General features: G+C 42.0%; 1 protein-coding gene across 3 annotated transcripts; it reads right to left on the minus strand.

The window, feature by feature from the left end:
* Positions 1–1849: 1849 nt before the first annotated feature.
* Mxd1 (MAX dimerization protein 1) lies at positions 1850–24637 on the minus strand. 3 transcript variants are annotated; one of them, XR_016536239.1, is made up of 7 exons: positions 24330–24637; positions 23491–23590; positions 16172–16201; positions 5501–5615; positions 3789–3948; positions 3432–3677; positions 1850–3114 (listed from the first exon to the last, which is right to left on the minus strand). XR_016536239.1 is itself a non-coding variant. In XM_090336750.1 (6 exons), the coding sequence occupies exons 1-6, from the start codon at positions 24400–24402 to the stop codon at positions 3490–3492; spliced, it is 663 nt and encodes a 220-aa protein (XP_090192876.1). In that variant the 5' UTR covers positions 24403–24637; the 3' UTR covers positions 1850–3489. The 3 variants fall into 3 exon arrangements, 2 of the variants coding, with proteins under 2 accessions (XP_090192876.1, XP_090192875.1); XM_090336750.1 differs by having other exon boundaries at positions 1850–3674; XM_090336749.1 differs by having other exon boundaries at positions 1850–3677.

Here is a 24637-nt window from a genome sequence, read left to right on the forward strand (position 1 = left end):
GATATTGCTAGAGGTTATTTTGAACGTCACATTCCACCTAGTTTAGAAGTTTGTCTCAGACTCCTGGATTTGCTCTTGGCCACATCAAAGGGCGGGGAAGAGAGGCAGATAGGAAACCAAGGAGGGACTTTTGCTTTTAATGAAAAGAGGAAACTTCTGGGATTTAGACCAAGACCCTGCTTTAGACAAAAAAAAAAATAAATAAAAGAAAAAGGAAAATGCTCGCTTTAAAACCAAACCCCAAGCCACAACACTTAAGCAGCCAGGGTCTATCTAATGCTGAACTCTGCACTGACACCAGAAGTGTTTTAGTCTTGCAGTGATAGGGAGGGTCTAGGTCTATATTGTGATGCTCTAGCAAAGACTGGACTAGTTAAATTAGGCCTATGAGTAGAGAAAGGAGCCAATGGTTGCTTGCCAGTACCTTAAAGAATTCAAGATCTCTGCTTAGCAAAAGAACAACTTTCAACATCCTGCGTGTGTGCCCCATCATTCAAAGCTGACCGGGGATGGAAAGTTGTGTTTTTGAATGATAACAGCACACACACACACACACACACACACACACACACACAATTTTTCCTCATGGCATGAAATTAAATTGGATGACATACTCTTATTTTCCCATTTGCATTATGACAGTACCAAAAAGCTTGGTTTAGATTTTAGTTTTTTTAAAAAGAACTTTCACAAAAAATATGCATGTGCTATATTTGTACACATCTATATTTAAGTATAACTGTCTAAGTTTTAATGGCTGGGGTTTATATCTTTGCCCCTCCCCTCTCCCCCGCTTAAGAATCTTAATAGAAAGATTTTTTTTTCATTTTAAGAAAAATCAAAACAACCAAAAAGACATGCTTTTAGCAGTCATGCTGGTGGATCAGTGAATGAGAAGATAGATTGGCAAAATCGGGGCTGCTGTTCAGCCGCGAGGGGAAGAGGAGTAGCTGCCTAGGGCTGAGTTTGCTGGTCCCGAAGGTTAGTTTTGGTTAGAGAGAAGCTGTCTAGCGTGCTGACTTAGTCTACCTTGAGCTTTAAAAGTAATGTCTAACTAACCCTGGTGTTTATCACAAGTGCATTAAAAATAGAGAGATCTATCAAGTTTCACATTTAAATGCAATCAAATTGAAAAGGACCAGACAAACAGTGCAGAGGTCAAATAATTACTGTTTTTATATTGGGACAGTACATCTCATAGTTCAACCAAAAAGACCAAAAAAAAATGCCATTTAAACTCAAAGGCACAACATTTAAAACACAGAAAATAATAGCATCTCTTAGATGCCTTATTTGTAAATCAAACAAACAAGTACACAAATTTTGTTCCCTTCCCACCCTCCCCCCAGTGTAAGCCCACAAGCTTTTTCCAAAGTCTTCGCGTCTTCTATGCCAGGTGGCATCTAGCATCGTGGACTCGTGAGGCGCTTGGATGTAGCAATTAAACAAAATGCTTGAGAGGTCTTACGAATGGCATTCGAAAGGGACCTCAAAGTGCAGGCATATCTTCTTCAGACATGTTACAGGCTGAGCTGGCTCTTTGAACACTATCCCTCTGCTTAAATTCAGGAAGCAGATTTTCAAAAATGCAAAAGGCATACAAGTTGTATTTCAGTGCAAATCTTCAGCTGGTAATTGGAAAAGATTCCAACAATTAAAAAAAAAATTCTTTGTCACCTGCCCCTCCCCCCCACCCAAATTCAAAATAAAGGGGAAAAACAAAACAGAAGTGTTATAGATGACTTTGGAATCATTGAGGAATCCACTATTTCCAATTAAATCTTTTCTTAATACATTAAGGAATCATTAAGGAACAAATCACACAAAAGGGATCCATCTTGCTTTGTTTAGATTGCTCTTCGTGTAGCAGATGAACTCCGGCGCAGACTATGTGTGGCTTGGAGGTGGAGGCGCTTGCTGTGCAGAGCTGAGGTGTGCCAGTGACTTCAGCTCGGGGGGCCGCAGGCCAGCACTGGAGCCAGGGTGGAGCGGGCCAGTCGCAGTGTGCCTTGCATTTTAGGAATGTTCCATTGCTATGTGACACATGCTCTGTTGCAGCGTCACAGATTTCACAAATGGTTCAGATTCAATGAAAACGATTCACCAGAAGCTTGAAAATATCAAGCCCTCAAAAAGATGAATGCAAAAATATTAAGGGGAATGAACCAATTTTGTAGCTACCTACATACAAAGTTGCTAGAACATCTATAAAAGCACAAAGTCATAAGAATTTATTTCCCATTACATTAGTTTATATAAAATGAATAAATAGTATTTATAGATTTTATGTGTTTTATGTACATATACATGTGCTCTGTTTTTAGCTTAAATAAAAATGCTACAAAGTGGGAGACCACTTATAGGAGAAGTCATAACCAAAGAGAAAAATCAGCCTTTTAAACTACCAACCCAAAAGACTCCATAAAGAAGTTTCTGGGAGAATCCAAAAATAATCAGCTCAGGGAGGGATTCTCCTAGGGAACCCTCCTGTTCACCTGCGATAAGGACGGTAGAAATGTGGACTCTTTCTTTCACTATGATGGCTACCAGCTCAGCTAGTGCCAGAGCTCAGTTATTGCTGAAAGTTAAATAAGAAAATAGATTAGACTTGGACCAAATGTCACTTATTTGGGGAAAAAGGAAAAAAAAAGGGGTGGCATAATCACTTTTGTTAAGTGGGAAATGGAGATCTCATTTATCTCTGAGGTAGGAAAAAAAAATATTCCAGAGACAAGTAGCATTACCAAACTTGGAGGGGGGAAATGTGCCTTGAGACAGCAGATGACAACAAGGGCCCAAGACCCAAGATCCATGTGCACCGATTGTACCGTTTCATTTGCGAGAAGAAACATGCTGTCAAGCTGTCTGTTTTAAAGTGAGGACGACTGCTCCTCTCCACATGTGGTGGGTGAGTAGGGAGTTGGCCTTGGACTGTGCCTGGAGGGCGTTTCCAGGAGGTGTCCCCACTTCCTCCCAGGGCAAGGGCTGGGGTTAAGTGCTCTTCAATTTCACTTTCAAAGCTTACTTCTGAGTTCTGAGATCCCAATCTCAACTTCCAAAGATCATTTCCTTCAGTTTAGTTTCCTAAGCACAAGACACACTTGGACATTTCTCCTAGGAAAGGAACAGTAAGCCAGAGAACTCTGAGAAAGGTCTGGTCAACTACATGACAACAGTAAAGAGGGGTGGGGGCATTGCTGAGATGTGAACATTGCTCATTCAGTCTAAGAATTTTTGGGTGCTTTGAATTGATTGGAATGTATAGTCTCTTAGAGACAATTTTTGAGAGAGACACACGTACAGAGGCTAGTAGATGCAATCAGAAACCCAATCCTACGAACTTCCTCAAAAACTTGGACAAAGCTGATTTGGTAAAGGTGGTACATTGAAGTTTGCGTGCAAGAGTATCGTGGGCGGGTCCCATACGCTACCTAATCAGATCCATCAGGACAACCAGCAGGGCGGCGGTGGCAGGGTGACCACGGTCTCCTATAGCCCGAGACATGTCTTGCGACTGTCCTGGAGCTTTATTCTCTTGATCCCAGAGCTGGAGTAACCCTCGTCGCTACCGAGGCTCTGCATGCTGCCCCGCTCATCAGAGTCACTCACGCTGCTGCAGCTCCAGTCCAGGTCCCCAGGGAGGCAGTCTGTGCTTTCCACATCCACGTCCATTTCTTCTGTGGGGAGGATGAGAGACACACACATTGGTGGAGAACTCAGGCTGCAAGCCTCCGTGCTCCTCATGGGTGGTGGGGGGGGGGCTGGCAGGGGGATGGGGGGGAACTCACCCCTGTCAGAGTCAGAGCGCTCGGAGGAGACGGTGGATCCAATGCTGTCCATCCGAATCCTCTCGATGCCCAGCTTCTCCAGCTGCCTCTTCAGGTGCCGCTGCTCGCGCTGCAGCTGGTCTATTTGGTGAATGGCTTTTCTGTCACAGTCTTCAAGTTTCTGCAAGTCAAAAGGCAGTTGTTGGAGCCCACATTGTGAAAAGCCCTCCACATTTCACTTCCAGCAGTGAAGTGTGCCACGGCCCTCGGAAGGCATAGGGTGTGTCACTAGGCAGACTCCCTTCCGTGATGGTTATGGAATGGCAGGTGATTGCAGGCTTCACAGGGGTACTGGGGGTGAGGCAGACACTCTGACATTCCGTACCCCTCAGTCTTCGAGCTGAAATGATGTCAGGAAGGAATCTATATCCTGGTCTCCTGATCTGTAGTGATCCCAAACACATCATCTCTCTGAACTAGAAAACAGCGTGGTCTGGGAACTGAGGAAACACGCTTCTCTTTAAAATTATGTTTATTCAAGTATGTGTCCCAATTACATAAGCATTTTTTTTGTGTGTCAGGCCAAATCCCAATTAACTTCTGTTGTTAGCAGGAAGTAATTGTCCCTCTTGAAATCCTGATTCTAAATTATCCAATGGAAAAGCTCAAAAACACATTTCCATAGATGTCTTCTTCTTTTGCAACTCTACCCCCTAGATCCTCATATTCTTCAGATAATTAAGAAAAATGTTTAATTGTAGCTGTTTGGTTGTAAATACAGTCTTTTTCTCCCAGAATTGCCATGTATACAGGCTACTAACCATCATTAGAGTGTTATTTATCTAAACAGTGATTTGGGCTATGGCTCTCAGGAGTCCGAACACAACTCACCTTTCCCTTAGCTGTCCAAGCTGGACACTGAGGGTCAGCTCTGGGCTAGACACCCTGAAGTATATTCAAAGACCCAGATTCCCCTATGTTTAGACTGTGACTGAGAGATGGAAACCACCACCAAACCTTTACTGTGACAGGGCCATTGGCCACAGGAGACATGTGGTAGAGTCAGGGAGGTCAGCAAAGCCTTCTCTGAACTGGTGAGACCAGTGCAGAGAGCTGGAGGATGTGTAGAGGGGAAGCAGGTAGAGGAGAGGAAACAGCACAGCAGCACTGTGGTTAGGGAACTAGACAAGTGCAGGAGAGTAAGGAGAAGCTAGAGATGGACTGTGGCACAAAATACCGCTGCAGAGGCCAGGGAGAGCCAGAGTAGGTAGAGCCTGGAGCAGACCTGTGATACAGAAAAATTTTTCTGAGATACAGAAAAATTTGAAACAAAGTAACACGTTGATTTGAATTTGGCAGGATTGTTCAGGAAGCATAGGAAGCAGACTGGAGTGTGAGACCTCTGAGGGTTACTGCAGTAGATGGTGGTGAGAGAGATGCAGAGCAGGTGGTGAGATATTTAGGTCATCAGGATGGCTTAGAGAAAGCTGGCTGAGGAGTAGTGACTACGCAGGCATCTAAGTTTCTGGCTTGTGTGATCACATAGAGAGCTAGTGGGCCACTCGCCTTCAGATGCCTGCGAGTGAGAAATATGCATTGGGTTTGAATATGTTCATCGGATGTGCCTATGGGTCATCCAAGAGGCAAAGTGGAGGTCTTCAAAGAGAGGCATGTTCTTTATAACAACACACAAGCCCTCACTGAACAAGAAGAGGCATCCAAAATATACTTACCTTTATGTGCAATTTAGCTTTTGTTAATAAACTCAATGTTGTATGTCGATTGGATTCAGGTCCAAGTGGCACTAAGCCCTTCAACTTCTCTAGGCACAAGCGAAGATGAGCCCGTCTAGAAAGACACGAACACAGTAGCATTTGAGCTTCTAAGTGGGCTGGAAAGCACTCAAGTGAAAATAGGCTCTAAAGTGCATGAAGGTGCCAACTTCATACAATTGGCAAATGCTACCAATGATATGCTTTGGAGCCAGATGGCTGGTAAAACCAATGAGAAGCAAAATTCAGGCTGAATGGTCTATTTGTAATACAAATGTTAGGGGCAGGGATTAAATCCATTACTATTAAGCACACTTATCAGGCTCTCCAGGTTTCTGTAATCCATAAGATATCCAAATTAGAAAATTGTGACATGCTATGAGAGGAATGTTTTCAACCTATGCATCTCTTTGTGAAAGACTCCCTTTCAAAGCTACTAAATCATTATATCACCGCTGTCCCTAGAATTTAGATATAAGAATGACATGTATAGACTTATTTACTGAGGCTTTATTTGTTATAGAAAAGATGGAAATAACTCAGATCGCCACACAGGGAACTGACTAGAATTATGGAGGGCACTGGAGGGCTATACATCTGCAGGCAGGGGTGAGAATATGTTCTGTGTACAGTTAGAAAAGATCTCCCAGACACTCCTTAGGTGGAAAAAAGCAAGTCCTCAAACCTGGCAAACTTGTGTAAAAACGGAGGCAAACAAGAGAAAATTGTTACGTTTTCTTGATGATGATGGGCTTGGGAGATAAAAGCAAGGCACAGACAAGGTAGGAAGGGGAATTTTTACTGAATATTTTTTTTAAATACTTTTTTTGTTTTCAACCATTTTTGTTGTTGTTTTCAATCTATTGATATTTTAAAAGTTAAATGTATTTTTATGACATAAGGGGGCAATACATCATTGGTAATGTGGCTCTATTAAAGGTACACATAGCAGAGGAGAATGCATTCTCTATTTTGGAGTGTAACTGGTTGGTACAATGGGACAGACTGGGAGCGTGAGAGGCTGGCTGAGGAGGTGACAGAGGAGGCCCACTCCAGATACACAAAACCCCGCAATGTTGCAAGTTTACACCACTGAAACTTGGCTTGGGCCTTTTCTAAAATCTAGCAGATCTCACAAACATGAGAAGCAGGTTAAGATTCAGAAATTAGGGCTGGGAGTTTGGCCTAGTGGTTAAAGTGCTTGCCTAGCGTGCACAAAGACCCGGGTTCGATTCCTTGGTACCACATACATAGAAAAAAGCCGGAAGTGGTGCTGAGGCTCAAGTGGTAGAGCTCTAGCCTTGAGAAAGTCCAAGGACAGTGCTCAGGCCCTGAGCCAAAGCCTAGGACTGGCAAAAATAAAAAAAAAAAATAAATAAAATTTAAAAAAAAATTCAGAAATTACCAGCCCTAAAGACTTCCTAAGACACAGAATGTGGTCCTCCATTTCCTGAGTGCTTTAATGATCTCCAGTATTCCCTGGGAGGTTCCTGAAACTTTCCGGCATTGTTTGGTATTGGTCACTTAACCATATGCTGCCAACTCTCCTTAGGAAGCTAGGGTTGGGCTTAATCATTGCTATGTAGCCACAGTGGCTCCAGCACACACACTTAGTAAGTGTTTGCCGATGGACTGTACCGTCTGAACAATTAGACTTTGGACCGTTGGAGGCCAGAGTCTATCTCTATTATATCTTAGCATGTGCAGCAGGGCTCAGCCCACCTTTACATGCAACTACGTGGGGTAGAGCTCCTTAGCACCCAGGAGCCACTCTATAGCTTAAACTGGGAAACGATGAATGTCTTTTGGTCTTGCCCTTTGTTCCTCTTAAGAATCTTAATGTATTATTGTGAGTTGGGAATGCAGATCAAAAGAAGAAAGGCATATCAGAAAGCTGTGGCATAGGAAAATAGGTTTGATATTAATCAATTCACATTGTCCATCAAGACTTAGAATATTCCCCCAAGCTAAATCTCTCTCTTTTTTTTTTTTTTTTTTTTTTTTTGCCAGTGCTGGGCTGGGAGGTCTATTACATAGTTAAGTGCTCTACCACATAGCTACATTCCTAGCCCTTCATGTGTAGCTCAGGATGGCCTGCTGTCCCAGTGTCCAGAGTGCCAGCATTACAGGCATGGACTACCTCACCCAGTTCTCAATGCCTGCTGCTCTCACACCTTCCTTTTCTAAGGTTCAAGCATCTAAATCATGAGGAAATGGTCTTGTATGTTCCAAGGGCCTCTGTTCCATGACAAGCTTGAGGAGTACAACACATTTGAGCAAGGAAGAGGTAAGGACACAAATGTTTTACAGTTTTCCAAGATTCCCACTTGAATTCCACTCCTCTCCAAGTGGAAGAGCCACAAGCACAGACCCACATCAGCATTAGCAGGGAGTGGGGTTAGAACATCAGGAGGTACGTGCAGACATTCACCTCAGACAGTATTCTTCAGAACACATTGTGCTATTAGAAACACTTCAAGGAAGTATAATGAGTCACGTCCATGGTTACATTAGTGACGTGTCACTTACATGTTCTCACTGTAAAAGTCTGTAGATTAATTTTCAAGTTAAGAGAAAAAGTTCAAAAATTAAAATTTCATTTGGACATCTATCAGCCTGCTTGTTAGCTAAAAAGGCTACATGACTCAGAACAGTGCATATTAGTCTTTTAATGATGTGGGTGTATATTATAGATACGAGTATGTAAAGTTTTTAGGAAGTTTGTCTACTGATAAGAAATATAAGAAAGTCATCTTTCAATGCATCATCATTTCTAGTTGAACTGGAGTCCAGCCCAGAAAACACTGCTTTCACTACCTGAAACTGGGTTTCCAAAGAATTCTCCCAGTGTACAACTAGAAATGAGGCTTCTCACTAATTGAAGCTGAGGGTAGTACCTGTTTAAGTCAGTGTTTTATTTTTTTCTTTCTTTTTTGTTTTTTTAATTCTACAAAATCAGGATCGGAATTCTTTCTGGACTTTTGTAGACACGCAAAGCTAACTTTTGCCTTTGGCAGTGCCTGCATTAACCATCTAGTGCCTAATTGCTGGAGCCTGATAGTGGTCCTGTCCCGTTCATCCACTGCCTGGGCCAATCACGAAACAAAGAAAATACATTAAGCAGTGAGATTTGACCCCTGTGCCAGATGAGAAAGCAAATTCCCACTGAGAACTTTAACCCTGAGACAGACAAGCAGACACACATAGTATCCTGGGGTCTAGAACATCAATAAAACTTCCAGATTCAGAGCAAGCAGCACAAGCACCTACCAAAGCTTACTTCTGACTTCCTGCCCCATTTTAACCCACATCTAATTCCTCTCAGGCAACTAGAAGGGAGTCTTGCCTCATATTGTCAACAGGAAGCCACCTGATGTCATAATCTGCCCCTCCTCTTGGATCTCCTACCATCCCATCTCAATAAGTCAGTCTTCTTTCTAGTGCCAAAAGAGTGGCTTTTCAGCTCCTAGCACTGGCAGAAGGGGGTTGTGCCAAATGCTGGCTCCCTCCTGCTTCTAACTGCCTATTTTAGAGCCAAACTATACTGTGAGGGCTTAGATAATGAACCTTGAACAAGCTTTACCTGCTGGATCACCAAAAGTCTCTTTAATTTTTGTATATGGCCTGACACATTAGCATAAGGAAGCCATATTTTGACTTGATTAAAAAAATATAAGAAAGTCATCTTCCAAAATATCATTTCTAGCTAGACTAGAGCCCAGCTCAGAAAACATAATTTTGACTACCTAAACATTGATATTAATGTAGTGATAAAAGATAAGGTTTTGGAGCCAGGCGTCAGTGGCTCACGCCTGTAATACTAGCTACTTAGGAGGCTGAGAATTGAGGATGGAGGTTCAAAGTCAACCCAGGCAGCAAAGTGAAACTTATCTCCAAGTTACCCTCAGAAAACCAGAAGTGGTGCTGTGGCTCCTCAGGTAGAGTGGTAGCAGCCTTGAGTTAAAGAGCTCAGGGACAGTGCCCAGGCCCAGAATTCAAGCTCCATGACTGACAAAATAAATAAATAAATAAAGATTTGGGATCCTGGCATTGTCACTTATTCTACGTGGCCTTGAACAAATTAGCTTCTTCCTTGGTAACACAAGGCTGACATGGTCTACTTGAGGACCACTGGCAAGGTCTGGAAGCCCTGGGCATGGTCAGACACAAAGGAGGACTCCATATATGCCTTTAGTTTCAGTCTTAGGTTCCTCTGCAGAGGGCTCATTACCGTGAGCCACTACAGCATTATAATTCTTTTATAGTATTCCTTTTATAATTAACCCGGAGAGCCACCTTCCAGAGAACACAAAACCACTTGCACAGCAAGAAGAAAGTATAACATATTTAGGAACAAACTTAAAAGGGTTTGGGAAGGACCTATGGGAAGAAAACTATAAAATGTTGTTGAAGGATACAGGAAAATCTGAGTATGTGGAAAAACAGCACATTCCTGGATATGAACCCTCAAAGTAAAAATGCAATGTTCCCCAAGCTTGTCTACAAATTTAAAGCAATTCCATGAAAACAAAGTCCCAGTAGTATTCTTTAATTCACTAAATGCTGGTAAATTAGTCTAAACTTCATCTAGGAGAATAAATTTGTGAGACATTGCCAACATTTTTGAAAAAGAATAATAATGAAGAATGTACTATACCAGATACTAAATTATATTATAAAGTTTCAATAATTAAAAACACAATAGTACTAGTGCAGGGCTAGACAAATCAAGTGAAAGAATAAGTATGCTCAGAAACAGATCTATGGAAATAGATTTAGCACATAACAAAGAGGGCTGCAAGTCCATGTGTGTGTGCGTGTGTGTGTGTGCGCGTGTGTGTGTATGTTTTGCAGGGAAGGGTTAGGTGCTTGTTCCAAAAATGGTAAGGAAAGGGGAAAGTCAACAACAAAATAATTCCCATTATTTTTCATATGTTCTGTCGCTCTGTTAGTTTTCCTCAACTCTTGTTGGCCAGGAATGATGGAGAAGTAAATATCCAGTGAAGGAAGTTATTTGTGAGGGCAGCTCTGGCTGCTGAGGCAACTGCCAAAGCACTGACAGAAGCCGCCTGGCTGACTGCTGTGCCCTTGGGCAGCTCTCCTTATTTCTGCCTGCATACCCATGCTTCCTTCATCGTGCCCATCCCCCTCTCTCACAGACTAGTAGGTCTGTAAATCAAAGACCAGACTCAATAAAAGGATGAATGCCATAGGTAGAGGACACTTGAGTAGCCTACCACTCCCATTCTCTTGGATTGGTATGCCCTCGAGGTAGAGTGTATCAAATGGGGCATGAGCATGTGTGCCCTGTTTGGAAGAAAGGCCATCACCAAAGATTACTTTTCTTAATTGAAGATATAACTAGAATTACTCTCTCCTTCAGAATTTCACCATAAAATAAATAATAATTTTAAGGTCAGGGCAGAGTATATCAATGAAATACTTAAGTATAACTCAAGGGGTAGGGCCATAGCTTTGAGCTGAAGAGCTCAAGGACAGTGCCCAGACCCAGAGTTCAAGTCCCACGACCAATACACACACACACACACACACACACACACACACACACACACACACACACAGAAACAAACCCAAAACCTGAGTGATTAAAACATTGCAAATAGGCATAGAAAAAAATCAATGGGTTCATGGATTACAAAACCAAGTCTAGAAACAGACTTATACATAACCAGGAGAGAAGTATACACTAGAGGCGGGGACTTCAATCAGTAATAGCTGACTTCCTGAAGGTAAATGACAAGCTGGACAACTGTGATAGAAAAGGGAGGAATGACTTTCGTATATATCCTCTATATTATGCAATTTTTTAAAGAAAAAGTAAAGTCCTTAGAAATTTGTACAAACATTATTTAACAGGATATACAGACAAATGTACATATCCATGAAAATTGTTTTATTGTGCTAATAATGGAAGAAAGCAGTTGTGTGCTGGTGGCTCATACCTATAATCCCCAAGAGTATGAGATCTGAGGATTTTTGGCTTCAAGCCAGACTAGGAAGGAAAGTCTGTGAGGCTCTTTTTAATGGTTAATCTCCAATTAACTACTAAGTAGAATGGCTCAAATGGTACAATGTCAGCCTTGAGTGAAAAAAGCTAAAGGAGGGCACCCAGACCATGAGGGAAAGCCCCAGTACTAGCCCTCCCTTCTCCCACAAAAAAAAAGAAAGAAAAGAAAATGAAATGCAAATTAAAACAAGCACCTATGTGCATTTTTATTACCTTTTGATTATCAAACTACTCGAAGAAAGTACAAGGAAAATACTATATGCAACTTGCCTAGTGGGCAGTCTTGCAATCCACATCAACCATCATACAAATTTATATACATCTAATTCCACAGGTATAAATTTACTCTATATAATAATTACAATGTTGGACAGCAAGGGCCGAGGCTTTGGGGCTTCTGCAGTCCCCATACCTACTACAGAACATCTGAGGTGCCCACCAAACCCCAGTTTTACATCTTTTCTTCCATCTTCCCACCAGTGTCAGGGAACCTAACCATGGCAGTACTGACAGTTATATCCTCATAGTGGAGTCCTCGTTACCTACAGTAACATTGTTTTGAATTGCTAAAGTACCACAGAAAAGGGTTTTTGTGTAAAAACACCAACCCATGTGAAATCAATTCTGTAATACCAAAGACAAAAATATAACCAGTTTAGAAGTCATTTACCTAAGTTGGTTTTGTTTTGGCACATCTGGTAATCTTTTTATGTCATGAAGTAAGGCAAAAGTTGGCTGAAGTGCTACTCTGACACAAAGGTATTCTCTTTGGGAGTCAGTTACAGAGCTAGTGAGGCTACAACAGAAGCTGTTTGAACACCAAGATTAAGCATCTACACCTACAAGGGAGAAGGGCCAGAAATGTTTATCTCTGTCTCTTGGATGCAGCAATCAATACTTGCTTAAGTGAAGTAAATGTTGCCACTTCCTTCTCATCTATCCACATGCTCTAAACCAAAGAATTAAGAGCTTATAAAATTCTAAAAAGAAAGAGAAGAAAATAGAAAATTAATCCTTCAAAAAACAAAAGTTAGCTGGTCATAGGGAAGCAATCTGAATCTAAGCACCCAATGGTGACTTGTAAATCCAGTTCTCTACAATTTCTGCATCCATAGAGGCAGTGTATTAAATAAAGCTATTTCTGTGAGGTTTTGGTAGACAAACCCAACATTTCTTGGTAAGGGGAACTTGCTGATTCAATCCAGTGTGAACTCTTAATATCCAATGCCAAGCACAGCTCTTAGGCTACAGAAAATAAAGTCTACTGGCTAAAATAAATAACAGATTATACAAATTAAAAATAAGATAAATAATAAAATAAATAACATACTGTATGGCATTCTTGTTTTTTTTTTTTTTTTTTTTTTTTGCCAGTCCTGGGCTTGAGCTCAGGGCCTGAGCACTGTCCTTGGACTCTCTCAAGGCTAGAGCTCTACCACTTGAGCTTCAGCACCACTTCTGGCTTTTTCTAAGTATGTGGTACCAAGGAATTGAACCCGGATCTTCATGCATGCTAGGCAAGCACTCTATCACTAGGCCAAACTCCCGGCCCAGTATGGCATTCTTGTAGAATTAAAAAGTACAAAGCTAGCTTGGCACTGGTGGCTTACCCTTGTAATCCTAACTACTCAGGAGGCTAAGATTTCAGGACTGTGGTTTGAAGCCAGCCCAGGCAGGAAAGTCCATGAGACTCTTATCTCCAATAAACCACTCAGAGAGAGCAGGAAATTAGGGCTGTGGCTCAAGTGGTAGTATTAGCCTTGAACCAAAGAAGCTCTATGACAGTGCCCAAGGCCCTGGGTTCAAGCCCCAGGATTAGCACAGAAAAAAAAGTAGAAAACCATAGTAAGCCTAAGAACCTTTACTTATTTCTTCATAAGGACTGAACCCCGGGCCTTGCACATGCTAGAAAAGCGCCCCAGCCAAAAGGGATGGCATTTTAATAATAACACAATACCTAAACAAAAGGTTCAAGTGTGAGAAGAAGTAGAGGATTCTCAGCAAATAAATAAATAAATAAAATAGTCTCACTTTACTGAGTTTGTTGTAAAGGCAAGAAGAAGGGAGAAAGTCTAAAGATGAAAGAGGCCCCAGGTGACCACCTTCCCATCTGAAGAAGATGCTTTTGAGTTTCTGGCTCACCATATGTAAATCCCTAAAGCACAAAGGAAGCTTAAAACACTGTCAGTCACAATCCCAGCAATGAACAAGGGAGAGGGCAGAGTGAGGGAAGAGCACGGGTGAGGAGTGGCACCCTGAACATCACACACAACTTCCAACGTCCTGCCTGCCCGCTAAGGGTCTGGTCTGCCTGTTCATTAATACACGAAGTATCATCCACATCCTGACTTTCCGAGTCAAGCTCCCTTTCTAATGAGGGATTTATGCAGCACAACCACACATGTTTACAGTGCCATCATCACTCATTACCTTCTTGTTCATGCAGGGCACTGAGAAAGCCATTCAATTTAGATGGGTACCCCGCATTTCAAGTTGATGGGAGCTCAGAGACCAGGATGAGGCTTGTTCAATGGTTCTCAGCTCTAGTTACACATGAGAGTCACCTGGGGAGCCTTTGAAAATACTAGTGCAGTCTCAACTCAAACCAATTAAATCAGAATTGCTGAGAGGTCTGGACTGTGTGTGTGTGTGTGCGTGTGCATGTGTGTTTTAAATGCCACAAAGAATTATCATTAGTTGTTTTTCAGTATAGTAAAAGATTTGTTACATTTTCTTTTTTACAGTCTTTACTAGAGACAGGTGCTGGTGGCTCATACCTGAAATAATCAGTGCCTTGAGTTCAAGTCCTAGTATTAGCATGCATACACATATGAACATGTGTATGCGCACAGGCACACAGGCACACACGAGCAAGTGCAGGCAGGCGCGCGCGCGCGCGCGTGTGCACACACACACACACACACACACACACACACACACACATTCTTTACTAGAGAGAGAAAATTTTCTTTTAAACGCTCCATGGAGTGGGGTGGACTTGATTCCTACCATAGGCAAAAATACTGATAATTGTGAAAGTAATGTAATGGATATACAGTATTTGATAAAATTACTTGGTCTACTTTTATAAACTAAAATTTTTTTTAAATAAAAACTTATTTTATCCAGGCACTGGGGATCACACATGTAATCCTAGCTACTCAGGAAGCTAAGATCTGACAATCATAATTTGAAGCTAGCCCACACAGATAAGTTCATGAGACTCTTATCTCCAATTAACCAGTAAAACAGCAAGAACAGTGTTAACCTTGAGGGGAAAAAACAAAAACAAAAAAACAAACAAACAAAAAAGGCTGTGGGAAAGTAGCGTAGCTTAGTGGTACAGTGTTCGCCTAGCATACACAAAGACCTGGGTTCCATTCCTCAGTACTACATATACAGAAAAAGCTGGACGTGGTGCTGTAGCTCAAGTGGCAGAATATTAGCCTTGAACAAAAACAAACAAACAAACAAACAAAAGCTAAGGGATAGTAGTGCCCTGAGTTCAAACCCCCTGTACTGGTGCCAAAAAAAAAGTTAGTTTATAGAATCAGTAGAAATAAACATTTATTCCTTCCTCCCAACATTTGTGTATATAAGGTGTGTTTATGTTTGCCAGTCCTGGGGCTTGAACTCAGGGTCTAGGTGATATCCCTAAGCTTCTTTTAGCCTGAGGCTAGCACTCTACTACATCAGCTACAGTTCTACTTCTGAGTTTTTGGTAATTTACTGGAGATAAGAGTTTCATGGACTTTCCTAATCAGGCTGGCTTCAAACCAAGATCTTCAGAGTTCAGCCTCCTGAATAGCTAGGATTACAGGCTTGAGCTACCAGTGCCAGGCTTACCTTAAATATTTTTTAAAAATACAAATAAAGGGGCCAGGAGTTTGGCCTAGTGGTAGAGTGCTTGCCTAGCATGCACGAAGACCAGGGTTCGATTCCTCAGTACCCCACATACATAGCAAAAAGCCAGAAGTGGTGCTGAGGCTCAAGTGGTAGAGTGCTAGTCTTGAGAAAGTCCAAGGACAGTGCTCAAGCCCTGAGCTCAAGCCCAGGACTGGCAAAAAACAAAAAAATACAAATAAAAACCTTTGTGATTTTAATGTACAGCCAAGGATGAGCCACCACTAGGTTGTATCACTGAAGGAGGAGCAAACTGATTTGGAAAATAAAGATTTAAATAAGCAGCAAAAGCAATCCAGGCAAAAGAAATTCATCTCAGGCTATGTCAAGATGGAACCCAGTGAAGTGGTCAACCCTCTTCCAGTTAGTCACTACAACTTCTGCCCTGTACACATTTGTCTGAATTCTGAGACTCTTTACTCCCAAGTATGTTTATTCCAGTGTAAGATATATATGTATCTGTGCACATATGAATTAAGACAGGATTTATGATACATGAAAAATTTTAAAACATTTGTCATGGAAACACTGCCTAGGAGTTAACATGCTTTGATCGATGGAATAGTCATGCAAAGGCATTCCTCAAGAGTAGCCTGGGGCTGAGGCTGTGGTCTTTGGAATTATCAACTTTTCCTATGAGTAGTACAACATTTGTAAAGTAAAAAATGTCCCATACCCCACCTCCAAAATCTCCAACTCACCTATTCTTCTCCATTTCATTGTGCGTTGATCTGAAAGAGGGAAAAATAAGAAAATAATAAGATTATTTTTGTCTCAATACCAGTATTTTAACTTTTTTCTTGCTCAATCTGGAAGACGAAAAGGAAGAAAAAAAATCCCTGGGCTTATCCCTTGGTTATCTCATATTGTTACCATATTTCACCTTGTTATCTGATATATTTTATATGTGCTTAATTGGTTATTTGAAATGGATAGGGAAGGGGGGAAAATCAAGATAAGCGGGGGGAGGGTGGGAGGGAAATGGGGACTATGTCATGAGAAAGGGTATCAATGTTTGTGAAGTTATGCACCTTCTATCTGTTGAATATAATGTATCCCTTCTATTAATCACAATAAAAATATTTTAAAAAAATCCCTGGGCTTTACCAAAAAAAATCAATACATTTGGTGAGTTGATTAATGTAAATATCTAAAATAAGAGTCAAGGAGCAGTGACTTACTGAGCCATACATTCCCTATTGGAAAAATGATGATTTTTAAGAAAGGAAATAAAAGTATTTACACAAAGAGAAAAACAGTTGCACAATCCAATGTGAATTTTGGTTATATAATACCACAAAGCTTTCTTCAGACTAGGAGTAAAACAGTGGAGGTGGTACCCTTACCCAGCCTTGGTAACTTTTTCTAGGGGGAGCATATACCAAAACTTTACAGTGTGTGTGTGTGTGTATGTATGTGTATATATATATATATATAATTTTATGCATTTATATATATAATTTTATGCATTATTTAACTATAGTGTTTTATAGGGCTTTTGTTATTGTTTTGTTTTATGGGTACTACTCCTGGGGCTTGAACTCAGGATCTGAGCACTGTCTCTGAGTTTCTTTTGCCCAAGGATGGTACACTACCACTTGAACCACAGCACAGCTTCTGGCTTTTCTCAGAGTAAAGCCAGCCTGCCTGGCTTAAACCCTGATCCTCAGATCTCAGCCTGCTGAGTAACTAGGCTTACAGGTGTAAGCTACTGGCACCCGGCTACAGTGTATAGTTTTAAAGGGTAAAGTAACTCCCCTCCCTAGTCTTTCAAGTCCCTGTATTCACAATTGCATATCCAACCTCTTGAAAAATGCTACTGTTAAATACCTATCAAATAATTTTAGGAAGAGGTTTCCAAAACTCACCTCCACATAAAGGCAATAGGCTGGTTAAAGCAGAAGCTGGGGTGAAAACTGAAGTTCAGCTTTGCTACTAGCTGGTGGTACTACAGGGAAAAAAATATTTTCTCTACCATCCTGTCCTTGGTTAACTTCTCTAAAACAGAAATAAAAATAATTGCCAATAATCTACTGAACAAGCATGGATCAATGAGGTAGCAACTGTAAAAGTGAGTATAGAGCTTTGGATGAAAGGTGTGGTAGATGTGAAATCATATTATTAGTGTGTTTATAGCTGACCTTGAAGACAGGTCTGGTCTAAGACTTCATGGACAGCTGTCCACAAAGTCACAGGGAGTCAGTCAATGTAGCCCCTTCGATGTCCTCCTCACACAATCCTCCCACTCCCAAACAGGTTAAGGGCTTAGAGAACTTCCAGCCTTATAAAAAAAAAAAAACCAAAAAACCTGAATCTTGACCTTCCTTATGGGAATACTCAGGAATCTAATCGGCTTAGCAGGGGCATAATCGGTACTTACTGGGCCTACGAGATAAATTCTCCTAGTTCTCAGGGAAGAGTATTACCAAGTGAATTGTCAGCCACACATTCGCATAATCAGCATCACTACCACCACCAAATTCATTTACATTATATACAAGGGATGCTGGAAAGTGTTTATGAAGGGGCAGATAATCTTGAAATAGGGAATTTGTAGCCCAGAATTAAAAGTTTTTCTTTTATAAGAATCCTTCCCCAGAGATGAATTTTTTATTCATAAGGAAAAAACAAATGATCAAAGTGACAGTATTTGAAGATTTTGTTTCTTTTTGTTTCTTTTTTTTTGGTAGTGGATCTTGAACTCTGGCCTAGGGGTTGTCCCTGAACTCTTCAGTTCAAGGCTTCCATCCTACCCCTTGAGTCACAGCACCACTTCTGGTTTCCTGGTGGTTAATTGGAGATTAAGAGTCTCATGGACTTTAGTGCCCAGGCTGACTTTGAATCGCAGTCCTCAGATCTCAGCCTCCTGAGCAGCTAGGATTACAGGCATGAGCCACCACGCTTGGCTGTAATTTGTGTGTGTGTATGTGTGTGTGTGTGTGTGTGTGTGTGCGTGTGAGTGCGTGTGTGTGTGTGTGTGTGTGTGTGTGTGTGTGTGTGTGTCTCAGTCATGGGGCTTGAACTCTGGGCCTGGATGCTGTCCCTGGGCACATCCGCTCAAGGCTAATTCTCTACTATTTGAGCCACAGCATCACTTTTGAAGATTTATAATACACGTTTTCTAGGTAAATGATATATCAACCTCTAAATTGGTTAACTTAAACGCTTTCAGTTAAAGTCAGGTGCTGGGATTCACACTTGTAATACTACTCAGGAGGCTGAGATCTGAAGAGCATAGTTTGAAGCCTTCTAGAGCAAGAATGTCTATGAGATTCTTTTTTTTTTTTTTTTTTTTTTGGCCAGTTCTGGGGTTTGGGCTCAGGGTCTTAGCACTGTCCTTGGGTTTTCTCAAGGCTAGAGCTCTAGCACTTGAACCACAGTACCACTTCTGGCTTTTTCTATGTATATGGCACCTAGGAATTGAACCCAGGTCTTTGTGCATGCTAGGCAAGCACTGTACCATTAGGCCAAACTCCCAGCCGTCTATGAGATTCTTATCACCAATGAGTCATTAAAAAAGCTGGGAATGAAGCTGTTGGCTCAAGTGGTAGAGTGCTAGTTCTGAGCAAAATGATCTGGGAGAGCTCCTGCCCGGCTCCTGAGTTTAAGTCTCAGGACAGGCTACAAAAAGAGTTTTCAACCAATTCATTTAGTTATACCCATCAGTCTGAAGAACATCATTCTGAGGTTTTACTTCCTTCAATGGCCAGCAGATACCAAAGTTAACAATGTATTGCGAGTCTTTGGCCTTTATTAAAACATGTGGCATTTTACTTTTAAATGGGAATAGTAAGTTCAAAGTCTGACAGATCTTTATTTTTATTTTTTGCCAGGCCTGGGGCCTAAGCTCAGAGCCTGAGCTCTGTCCTTGGGCCTTCTCAAGGCTAGAGCTCTACCACTTATGCTACAGCACCACTTCCGGCTTTTTCTATGTTAAGTGGTACCAAGGAATTGAACCCGGGTCTTTGTGCATACTAGGCAGGCACTCTACCACTAGGCTAAACTCCCAGCCCCAAAGTCTGACAGATTTTCTAAAAAATAGATGAAAGTATATGACCACAGCTGGTCAAGATTTCCCTGCTTAAGCAGACAAAAGGACTGTTTTTGTTAGTAGTAGTAGAAAAGGTACATAGGTTGAAAATAAGAGTACACAGGATGCTCATACCAAAATATGTCTGGAGTTTTTAGAGTGATAGGCTGATAAAAGTTTTATTTCTATGAGTTTCCAAGATAAACTCTTCCATAAATTCCACAGGAAGCATAAGACTTCCCAAACTTTCAACTTTTAGAAACCACATATTTAATCTGATCACTTGACATGATTTTTTTTTTTTGCCAGTCCTGGGACTTGAACTTAGGGCTTGAGTACTGTTCTTGCTTTTTTTCTCAAGCTTTTTTTTTCTCTTGAGCCACAGCACCACTTCCAGCTTTTTTCTATATATGTGGTACAGAAGAATCGAACCCAGGTCTTCGTGCATGCTAGACCAAACTCCCGACCCCAAAGACATGATATTTTTAAAGGGGGTCATTTATCTAACAGCCTAACGTACGCTGAGTATGATAAAAACTGAGTTAGTCATTAATGGAAAAAAAAAGCAGGCCATTTTATAGTGATTAGATCAAAGGTTAAAGCAGTATAAAAATATATAGCTTGCTGAATGCCAATGGCTCATGCCTGTAATCCTAGCTACTCAGGAGGCTGAGATCTGAGGATAGTGGTTTAGTGCCAGCCCAGGCACTAAAGACCACTGGGATTCTTATCTCCAATTAACCATAAGAAAACTGGAAATGGTGCTGTGGCTCAAGGGGTAGAGCGGTAGCCTTGAGCTGAAGAGCTCAGGGACACTGCACAGGCCCAAAGCTCAAGCCCCACAACTGACCAAAAAAAATAACAACAACAACAAAAAAGTAGACTCTAGCCAGATGCCAGTGGCTCACACCTGTAATCCTAGCTAATCAGGAGGCTAAGACCTGAGAGTTGTGGCTCAAAGCCATCCTGGGCAAGAATGTCCAGTGAGATTATGTCTACTTCACCATCAGAACACCGAAAGTAGAACTGTGGCTCAAAGTGGTAGAGTGCTACACTAGTAGAGTTCTAGCCTTGAGTGAAAAAGCTCAGTGACAGCACCCTGGTCCTGGGTTCAAGCCTCATGACCATCTCCCGCCTACCCCCAAAAGTAAATGGTTAAATAAACAAAAACTAACCCAAACAATATGTGTGTCTGGAAAATAGGGAAAGTCCCTAGGTTCAAAAAAAATAAAAAGACTCCTCATGTCTACTTATGTAGCTACTGTGGGATACACGAACTTGATGGTCAAGTGTTGAACTTCCTCTTTCACATGAATGTCAGAGCCTGGTTTACTAATATAACACACATGCCTGTAGTTTCAGGTACTTTGAGCAGTTGAGGCAAGAGGATGATTAGCCTGGATAAGACCTTGTTTCTTAAATATAAAAAAAAAAACCGGGGCCGGGAGTTTGGCCTAGTGGTTAAAGTGTTTGCCTAGCATGCATGAAGACCCGGGTTCGATTCCTCAGTACCACATACATAGAAAAAAGCCAGAAGTGGTGCTGAGGCTCAAGTGGTAGAGCTCTAGCCTTGAGAAAGTCCAAGGACAGTGCTCAGGCCCTGAGCTCAAGCCCAGGACTGGCCAAAAAAAAAAAAAAACCACGAGCTGAGAGTTTGGCCTAGTGGTTGAGTGCTTGCCTAGCATGCACGAAGACCTGGGTTCGATTCCTCAGTACCACATACATAGAAAAAAGCCAGAAGTGGTGCTGAGGCTCAAGTGGTAGGGCTCTAGCCTTGAGAAAGTCCAAGGACAGTGCTCAGGCCCTGAGCTCAAGCCCAGGACTGGCAAAAAAAAAAAAAAAACAAAAAAAAACACATAAATTTCTGTATTTTAATTCTATAAATTATTGATTTTTTAAAAGTAGCAGGAATTAGAAAATATTCTTTCAATATTTTCAATTCTCTATAATTATTAATATTAAAAAGCAGCAGGAATTAGAAAATATTCTTTCTATATACCAATATGTCTCTAGATGATCCAATATTTTTTTTTGTTGACATTTTTTTTTTTTTTAATTTTAAAATAAACTGCATTTGGGCCAGGAGCATGGCCTAGTGGTAGAGTGCTTGCGTAGCATGCAAGAAGCCCTGGGATCAATTCCTCATTACCATATACATAGAAAAAGCCAGAAGTGGTCTTGTGGCTCAAGCTTGAAAAAGCCCAAGGACAGTGTGAACAGGCCCTGAGTTCAAACCCCAGAACTGGCAAAATTTTTTACTCCCCAACAAGTTTAATATCATTGCTAAACCTTCCTTTTTATTGTTCAAGGGAAAAATACTACCTCTCACTCATCAGGCAAAGCTACTGAGGAGATTGAGATCTGAGGATCCTGGATCAAAGCCAGCTTGGGAAGAAAAGTCTAAAACTCTCCAATCAATCACCAAAAAACCCAGAAATAGAGCTATGGCTCACCTGTAGAGTACTAGCCTTGAGCAAAACAGCTCAGGGATAGCTGGATTCAAGCCCCCGGACGGACACACGGACACACACACACACACACACACACACACACACGCACACACACGTGTGCGCACGCACACACAGTAGGCCAGTTCTGAGTTCTGTTCATCTCCTTTTCTACTCCCACTACAGAATATCTCGTATACACATACACAACCTTCCTATGAAACTCAGGAAAAAAGGTTTACAGTATTAAGCCTACATTACTAACATGAATGGACAAAAACAAAAAGCAAAAGTGGATTTTTTTCCTGGAAAACAAAATGAAAGATTTCCAAGTTTGTCTATGGAAAAAGTTAAAAAAAATACTGTGACAAAATGCGACTCAGCTCATGTTGATACTATTACATTATACAAATTAGTATTAATATCTTTCTTAAAGAGCCTTAGTACCCATGCACAGAAGTACTGGCTACTAACCTTCAGGTTATGCCAAGATGGGAAGACAAGGAAAATCTACCAGATAATACCAGGCATAGCCTTTATGTGCCTTCTTAGTCAAGAGTGTGGCCCAGAGTGTGCTACTCACATCCAGTGATTCCATAACACCAAGGCCATGGGGTGAACCAAGGACAAAACATAAACCTAGAATGAGTTACTTTTAAATTTAAGTGGGAACTTCCTGGTGTTTAGTGGTCAGTTTGTATTAAGCCACAATGCCAACCCATATAGTTACTTGGTGAAAGGAAGATTAGGATTCTAAGTCAATAAATGAAAAAGTCCAAGATTTTAATTTACTGAAAGGGATAGTTGAGTTGACATAGTAAAACAAAATTTCCTATCCAACTAATATTTTCAGGGCAAAGGGAAAGAAAACAAGGGCAATTACATTGATGGAATATTTATATGTACAATACCACAAACCATGGTTAGAATGTTAGTATGTGATTGCTCTGACCATTGGCCAAACACTCTCCAGTGAGATTCACAGATTTAAAGAACTATATGACAATCTATAAGACTAATATGAAAAACTCATAACATTTATAATTTAATATGTTGCTCCATCACCAGAGAGGTAGATCTTAACCTCTATTAATCCCCTTTGCCATTATTAATAGATGAGACAAATTAGATGACAAAACAACCATGTTTGATTTTCATGTCAAAATAAAATCTTACCATTTAGACCAAGTCAGGCACTTTTTTGCCCAGAATCTGAAACAACCGAAGGCAAAAATATTGTTCCTATCGCTAATATCATTTGAAACTTCCTTTTTTTTCCACAGAAGGAACCAAAACCAACTTAAATTTATTAAAAGTTCATAAAAAAAGATTCAGACATCCCTATTTCCTTGTTTTTTCAGTCCCCTCAACTTAAACAGAAGGGCTGCTTCTTCTCATGGCATAAGACCATGTGTACATTACTAAATCATGTTCACCATTTAATGTATTTACCAGGTTATAATCCTGATAGCCAGCTCACAATCTTCCATTTGTTACCTTACAGCACAATCTCAAAGGGAAGGAGGAATATTTACCAAATTACCTGCTACTGCTGTTGTTCTTCTTAGATTTGTTCCTCCGTTTTAAGGCACCTCTGTCCTTGTTATTGTATGGTAACATGGAGGCATAACCATGTTCAGCTTCTAGAAAACCGGAGGATCCAGTTAATGAATGAGTCCAGAACATTTAATACTCTCTCCCCATCCCAGTTCCCCCCCTCATTTATTTATCTTTTTACGAACATTGTAGTCATAACTAAGTAACATTGTAAGGTGGAATTCTGAGAACAATGATGTTGGGTTTTTTGCTTTTTTTTTTTTTTAATTGTGTGAATGAATGCCCTCAGTTCGGAGCAGGTGTAAGGAAGATTCCAGCTGCTCATTGTTGGAAAGACACAGCAAGTGGCTGCGCTCGCCACTGGGGCTGGGGTTTTCTAGAGGCAACATCCCGCAGGTTGGTGGGTCCAGTGGGGACCGGCCTCCAAGTGAAGGTGGGGGTGCGGGGCAGACATGGTGCGCCTCCGGGGTCTGGGGAGACCCTGGTGCTCCGCTTGGGGAGCCAAGCGCAGGTGAGGCAAACCCGAGGGGACGGGCGGAGAGGGGCCCAGCCCCCTACTTGTGGGGGCGTGGGGAGGCGGCGGCGGCGCTCCGGACGGGGGCAGCAACCCCCCTCTCACCCCCACTCGCAGCTTTTGGGGGGCAGCAGCGGCCTCCTTTCGGAGCGCGCGTGGGGAGAACCGGAGGGGTTGAGAGAGCTCGCGGTCGCGCTCTCCGTGCCTCCAACCACCTTCGCAAAGTCGAGGCGCCTCAACCCCAGAGCCGGACCCCTCAGCACCCACCCCCGGCCCGGGCTTGGGCCAGACCCTTCTCCATCCCCGTGCACCTCTCTCCCGCCGCTCCAGGTAGTCGGCCGCCTCCAGTAGCATCTGGATGTTCATTCGAACCGCCGCCGCCATTCTGCACCGGGGGCCGGAGCCACGGGACCAACCTCCACTGCCCACTGGCTCGCTGCCGCCGCCGGACACCCGCGCCCCTCCGTAGACCCGCTCCGCCGAGCAAGGCAGAAGAGCCTCTCTGGTGACCACCCTCGCCGGACGGGAGAGGGGGAGGGGGCCGGAGAGCCGGGCACTGCCAGCACCGTGACAGAACCCCGAGCAGAGCAGCCGCCGCCACCGCCGCCGAGTGTTTATC

Source organism: Megascapheus bottae, chromosome 7, assembly GCF_031878675.1.
Source record: "Megascapheus bottae isolate mThoBot1 chromosome 7, mThoBot2.hap1, whole genome shotgun sequence".
Classification (NCBI taxonomy): Eukaryota; Metazoa; Chordata; class Mammalia; order Rodentia; family Geomyidae; genus Megascapheus; species Megascapheus bottae.

Excerpts from the sequence above, each read along its gene's own strand:
- Mxd1 (XM_090336749.1), bottom strand. The coding sequence starts at position 24,402 with ATGGCGGCGGCGGTTCGAATGAACATCCAGATGCTACTGGAGGCGGCC. Across the intron at positions 3,949-5,500 it reads AAGCTAAATTGCACATAAAG|AAACTTGAAGACTGTGACAG; the intron begins GTAAGTATATTT and ends TTTGACTTGCAG. Across the intron at positions 3,678-3,788 it reads GCGCTCTGACTCTGACAGGG|AAGAAATGGACGTGGATGTG; the intron begins GTGAGTTCCCCC and ends TCCTCCCCACAG.